The 6957-nt window shown below is 38.2% G+C and overlaps 1 protein-coding gene across 9 annotated transcripts in view; it reads right to left on the bottom strand.

Moving 5' to 3' along the window:
• Positions 1-832: 832 nt before the first annotated feature.
• COL12A1 (collagen type XII alpha 1 chain) overlaps positions 833-6957 on the bottom strand; it is a 106385-nt gene continuing 100260 nt past the window's right edge. For 7 of the 9 annotated variants that reach the window (XM_075414498.1, XM_075414496.1, XM_075414499.1 and 4 more), the window contains 4 exons: positions 6640-6828; positions 5489-5557; positions 4268-4438; positions 1891-3144 (listed from right to left, as the gene is read on the bottom strand). In XM_075414498.1, coding sequence (XP_075270613.1) covers positions 3134-3144; positions 4268-4438; positions 5489-5557; positions 6640-6828 — 440 coding nt within the window. In that variant the 3' untranslated portion in view covers positions 1891-3133. Of the gene's footprint in view, positions 3919-4267; positions 4439-5488; positions 5558-6639; positions 6829-6957 lie in introns of all 9 variants that reach the window. The other 2 variants (XM_075414504.1, XM_075414497.1) reach the window with 2 other exon arrangements.

The raw sequence follows: 6957 nt of genomic DNA, 5'->3' as shown, positions 1-6957 counted from the left end.
TGTGACAGATGTCTTGCACGATCTTAAGAAACAGCATTCCAGCTTTCCCAGTGAAGTCAACAGGCTTTGCTCCAGGTCCTATGGTGAAATCCATTTCTACTTCTAAGACAGACCTTGGCTGAGATACCATGGATAGGAAGGATCACCACCAGTCCACTCTCTCCTCCTCAGTTTGCAAGTGATTCTTCTGGTCCACCGCAGTTTTGTTCTTTTCCAAATCATCCCTGTCTCTCCAGGTAAAGCTACATCACAGTCATCACTGTGATCAAAGCTTGTGCAGATACAGACAACCTCCTGATCAGATAACAGCCAGCTCATTTTTGGTCCCAGCAGGATGAAGCTCAGAAACACCAGACACCTACTTCCTCAAACAAGCTATTTGATAATACTGAACTCAGTGCTGCTCTGGCTACAACGCTTGCAGCACATGAGGAATTAAAAGTTTGTGTGGCTTTAGGCACTCACTGCAGCTCAAGTAGTTCCTCAGGTGGAAAAAGTCTCTCTCTCCGCAACAGCCATCCCTCAGAAACCCCAAAACAGACAGCAACTGAAGCTCAGAACCTCTCTTTCACTGTCTTCACCAAATGCCTTGCAGACTGAATTTGTTAAAAGTCTTGTTCATACCTCAGAGAGAGGAAACCTCTCCTCCTTTCATCCACCCACCTCTAAACACCACAGCCCAACTACCTATTTTAAGATTCTTCCTGTTCTAATTGATTTTGGTACGTGGCATTTCCAAACGATTGAGTAAATAACACTAACAGAATACACATACATCAGTCTCAGTGCCTTTCAAGAAAGGACTAGACACATAAATTTTCAGTAGTTTTATTGAAAAATGCCTCTTTCATTTCAGAAATAAATAATATAAGGCAGTGAAATTCACAATTTGCAGTTAAAATATAAAAGCAGCAATTCTATATCCATAGTCTTGCAAACAATTTCCAACTGCTTTTGATAACTAAGAAACATTGTATTCTGGAAAAAAAAAATCCATACTAAATATACAACATAAACATGCAAATCCATCTTTGCAGGATTGACTGCAATTTGGCATAAATGTTACTGTGTCTACAAACAAGGAGATTTCAGGTATTATTAAACTGTATCCAGTTGATACAAGGACTTCAGCTACTTAATGTTTGTGGTGTTTAAAGGAGATGTATAAGAGCAGTATATGCTCTGAAAAGTGTAACTAAGAATAGAAGAAAATGACAATGATATTGGAAGGAGAGGGAATTTTTTGTTTCTTTGTTTTTTAACTAGATAATGCTGACCTGTGATCTGACTGAACTGCAAAAGTGCATTTGAAAAAGAAGAAAAATGTAGCGCTAAAGCAGACAGTCCTTAGAAAATTTGCAGCAGCTCTGTGGTTGTTTTTGTTTTGGTTTTTTGATTTTCTTTTTTTACTTACTTGTTTTTACATTATTTTAATGAAAAGGCAGCACTGGGATAACTGGATGCACATATTAACCTGTACGCAGCCACTGTAAGCAAAAATATTTTACAAGCATTTCCAGAGCAACATGAAGTCTCTAGGTACACACATTGCTATCCCCACATAGGCAAGATACAAAACAGGGGTGTGTCTGATATGAAGAGACCAGAAAGCTATTTTGCAAAAGAAACAATGCACTCTCCCTGCATGTATCTGCCAATGCAAGTATAGCAAAACCCAAAAACCACCAACCGAAAAAACCAAAACAAGACACACATCTTTTATGGCATTGTTTTTGCTTTTCTTGACAGCGATCTTTTCCAGCGCATGTGCTCAGGGTATTCTGGTGAATGCATTTCGACTCCATAGTCCTCATACTCGTCCTCTCTCCTTTCTGCCTCCATAGGTACTACAAAGGGTTCACCTTCAGGTTGATAGGGTCCACTTTCAGGCACGTATGGCTCTGGTTGAAAATAGTTGTCCGATTGAACATAATAGTTATCGCATGTCTTTGAATCCACAAACACAATGAAAATTAATTTGTCTACATATTGTTAGACCAATCTTATTTCCATATAATAAATACATAAATTAGTAGTTTTTGGGGGGTATTTTTCAGTTTTGTTCATGAATACGATTTGGCAGAAAAATAATAAAAAGTTTAAAATTAATTTTGAAAAACTTTGTATTTATAACACACAAAACACTGCAGAAAGAGTCTTAAATTATGCAAGGGACCAAATATTGTAAAAGAAAAATTAAAAAAAAAACCAAAGCAAATCAAATAAAAATATTATTTTACAACTACTTCAGTAAATCCAACCACTGGACTTTATTTTAGACTGCGTAATTAATAGAAGACATGGAGCAGGTAAAATGAACAGGTGGGTTTGGCATATGCTAATTTTCTCTGAGAATGGGAAAGTAAGTGTAGACAGAACTATCACCAGCGGCAATATACAGTACATGTCACTTTCTGGTGCTGTTCCTCGTAACAAACCGAGTTACAGCTGGTGCTGCAGGAACACCAAAAACTACAGCAAAACAGAAGAAAAATAATTATAAAACTTTGGTATTTATAACTGCAGTTACAGAATCCAACAAGATTACATATAAAAAAAGGCACATGCCCCGATTCAGATATGTCGGTAACGAGAAACAGACAGGGAGGTTTCATAAGTTGTCAAAGATGTTATTCCGGCACGTAGCAAGCAGCAGCAGGCTTTTACGCAAAAGCATCACGTAGAGTTGTTAACAGATTTTAGTGGATACGGTCCCATACAAATCATTTACAAGCCACAATTAGTTTACTATTTACATAAGTCATTTCTCATTTACCAGGTTAAATCTGTCTCTTCTAATGGCATTACCTTTGCTGGTTAGTAGTTTTATCAGCCTCCTTCGCCACTGAGGCTTTCGGTGGTCTGGGTCTTTTTTTAGAAAAGGAAGACTGTCTATTTTATTATTGAAATGCAACAGGCTTAAGGAATTGACATTGCTGTCCTCTGTCTCATTCATGAGCTGTGTTAGTAAAAGGAATCTCCCCATTCTATGAGGCCAACATGGTTCAAAAACCACATCCGTGGTGAAATATCCATACGGACTCATTTTCTAATAAGCACGTGCGCAAACATCTCAGAAACAGGATTTTCATGTATTCAAACTGTAAGCAGCACTGGCGACTTAGAAAATGTGTTAGCCGAAACCTGAAACAGGTCAAAGATGATGTTAGTCTTTTAAAAAGTCCATCTGATGTGCAAAAATATACTTTCATCCAACTAAATACATAACAGTTAAGTCATAGGCATATATTTATATATGTATACATAGCTGCTTACTAGAAAGGAGAACACTGCTGAATCACAGGTACAATTTTCTTTCTTTTTCAATTCAATCAGACTTTTGTGCGAGATCCGCACAACCACGTGGCTTTTTAACCAGCAGCACTGAGTCTGCAAGCGTGTACATATATATATATATAGCTTTTCTCTTTTTTTCCCTTTTCATGGGTACATGCACAATACACTAACAGCAAACCATATCCAATAGTAGTATCACATACACTAATTTTGAGATGTTGCAATGCATACATATTAATTTGTTAACAATACTGTGGTCCTGCAGGATCCCCATGCTAAAATATATTAGAATCTTTCCAGTAAGAAATTGGTGGCCGCTGTGACACTTTATTTTGATTCCAGAAGCAGCCTACTGTTTTGAGCTACGTCACAGAGTGCGAGGCTGGTATGACCCAGGGCTAATCAGAGACTCCATGGCGTTTAACTCAGTAGAAATTATTGGACCGTGGTGTTTTTCAGTTGTCTGCACTGTATCACTGATTTTCTTTGTGGAGAATTTTTATTTCATTTATCAATTTTGTATAAATAGTCCTGACTTTGCTCAAAAAGAGACACACGGAAATTGCCAACCACAGCATTCTTTTTATTTTTCAAGAGAAACATGGAGAATTCAACCTTGTTCTGAAGACAATTGGAAAGGGTGGGGATGGAGGGGAAAAAAGAAGAAGAAGAAAATGGTCACTTAAATCCTATGAGTAACATTGTCAACTACTATGTTTTAAAAAATAAAAAAAGATTAAAATATTTAGTTACTACTTCCTATTTAAAGCAAACCACACTTAACACCAAGTAAATCTGCATCAAAGTCCAAATGATTGCACATTACAATGAGGCAGGCCTGCTCATTGCAGCCATTTCCTTCTGACTTGGCATGTCCAGGCTAGCAGGACTGTCTCATGTAAAGCAGCTCAGTATGAACAGCCACATCTGTGAAGGCTATTAAATGCAAGTTAAGTTGTTCATAACCTACCTGGGAATCCTTGGCCATTGTAAGGGATGCTAGCACACTGGGATGAATCACAATATCCTGGTGGCCCTGGGGGACCTCGAATACCCGCATTTCCAGGACGACCTGGCGGCCCTGGTGGTCCTCGTGATCCTGTGGAGCCTGGTGGACCAGTTCTAGATTCTCCTTGTGGACCTAATTTTAGAATTAAAAGGTTGTGGGGTTGTTTTCTTTAAGAGCCAGCTTGATAAAATAGCTAACATTACTGCTGTCTAGACTATACAGTCTAGGCTATGTCTTTGGTGAGAAAACACTCGCATTTTGTTGCTATATGGGGGTCAACAGAAAGAAAAACAAAAGAAAACTAGAAATGGGACTCATCATTACTTGCTTCCCTGTGTGTGGCTTACTTAAGGATTTATTCACAGAAACTGATTTAGTAAGGTTTGAGCCAAGTACAAAACATGAATGAATTCTCTGGTTTATTTCCCCTCCATGTAAGATACAAAGATCTCAAGGGAAACTACTAGATTAGACGAGCACACTGGATTTCAATTAAAATACAGGAGTACATTAATTCTGCTACGCTGTAGCCGCAGGACAGATGAGGTAATGTTTTTTTTGGAACTGCTCTTATTATGGTTAGCAGAAAAGTAAAGCTTCAAATAACTGAGGCTACAATTTGCTGCAAGAGTCTTCTGGGTCCTGTAATGAAAAACCATGTTTAGCCTAGTAAACTACAAGCAGAAACAAATGATGCAGCTGATTTCTGCCAAGGCATCAGTGAACAAAATTGCATTATATAAAGAGCAAAACCAACGGTCAAATCATCTGACTCTATCATCTGGTAACTCTGCATATTGAAGTTTTTTGTAGTCTGGGGCCAATTTGTAGTTCAGCAATCACAAGTGAAAAATGGAACTAGAGACTGCAAAAGTATCATCACATAAAACTTATGAAAACGTCTGTCAAATATTTGGACAGTGTATTTTCATTAAAAACATTTTCACACAAGCAAGCATGCCAAATGAGTAAATATACGATAAATACCTACTAGCCACATTCAAAAATCTTTCTAAATTGCCCTTTCTTGCAGGGGTTTCCATTGAACTCTAATTTATATCAAAAACATGAAGTGGACAGAGTAAAGCATTTTCATTCACCACATGTAGTCTAGTTCCCTGTGAAGAAATGTTGTATTTTTCTCCTACTTTTCTGTAATCTGATAAAACAAAAAATATTTACCAGGTGGTCCCGGCAAACCTCGTGGTCCTTGAGATCCAGTTCCTCTTTCACCTTTCTCTCCAGGCATTCCTACAGAAGAAATTAAAAAAAAAAAAAAAACACCAAAACAGCAATGAAAACCAAAGGAAGGAAACCACATATATTTCTTCATGCTCTCTAATTGATATTAATATTTAGCTCCCATTAATTAATGTAACAAATTGGGTCAAACCTCACTTTCTACAGATGTCCAAACGTGCTTTTGGGAAAATAATTTGGATATAAATACACTAACCTAAAAATAAAGTAGGCTGCAGAGGTAATTTATTGTGAATAAACTTTCTCAAACCTGGAAAAGTCTTTGAGATACTTAAAACACCACAGAACCTTCTTATTTTAAACTACAAACAGGGAGGTATTTTCAAGCTTGCATACTTCTGCTATAGGATGCTTCACACTTCCTTAGAAACAGTTATGATGAAATAAGTTTAAGAGCAGAATTCAGAAATTCATTCTTCCTTGATTTTTTCCCAGTCTTTTTTAAATATTATACTACAATATATGCTAGAAAATGCAGCACTGAGCCTATGGAATAAGTCAAGGCCACAACATAGTACAGTACAGACACTCCATGCCATTGCAGTGATCCAAGGTAGCCACGAAATATGTTTACCCATACGCTCAAACTCAGTTCAGGATTGCTTCCCTCTCTCAGAGTACTGCAAAGACCCAAGGATGTAGATCTAATTCTTTCAGCTCCTACTTTTTTTTTGGTTTTGGTAATGACTCATTTTCTCTCTTAATCAGAGTTCTGTACTACAGAGTTGTGTTACTCCAAACAGCCTTTCAAGATGTAGCTGTTTAGTGCCAGAAGAGTTCTGAGTACATTCACTTTTCTGGGATATCCTGTGGAAGTCTGAGACAGCAGCCAAAATGTTATACCAACTTTTTGTTTCTTGAAACATGAGCATGGGAGAGACTGAGGAAAGCACTGATGTAATTAACCTTGTCCTCCAGAACATCAGTGTCCCTCCAGCAATCCAACTGACCTAACAGGCTACTTCTAGGAGTGGGCTTCCTAGTTTGACACGGTAAAGGGATCAGACTGCCTTTCTGGCAGCCTCTGCACTATGTCCACTGTGAAATACACAGCTGCCTTGGAATTTACTCACCTCTTTCACCGGGTGGTCCTTGGACCCCAGGAGGTCCTGGGAATCCTGGTCTTCCTCCAGGTCCAGGCTCTCCTCTCGTCCCAGCAGCTCCTGGGGGACCAGGTGGGCCTGGTGGGCCTGGCTGGTTACGGTTTGAGTAATAATCATTGGGGATTTGATTCAACATTTGATTGAATCGGCTCATTTGACCTTCAAAACGAAAGAAAAATGGTTCAATAAACCATGTGAAATGAGTGAAAGTCTTTTATCAGAGTGCGAATGAATAACAAATTATCTCTCTTCATTAAATCCTATCCTTGTTCCCATTCAATAAATTAG

Source organism: Opisthocomus hoazin, chromosome 2, assembly GCF_030867145.1.
Source record: "Opisthocomus hoazin isolate bOpiHoa1 chromosome 2, bOpiHoa1.hap1, whole genome shotgun sequence".
NCBI classification, from domain to species: Eukaryota; Metazoa; Chordata; class Aves; order Opisthocomiformes; family Opisthocomidae; genus Opisthocomus; species Opisthocomus hoazin.
The sequence above is the reverse complement of the archived record's forward strand: the minus strand, read 5'-3'. Positions and strand labels throughout refer to the sequence as shown.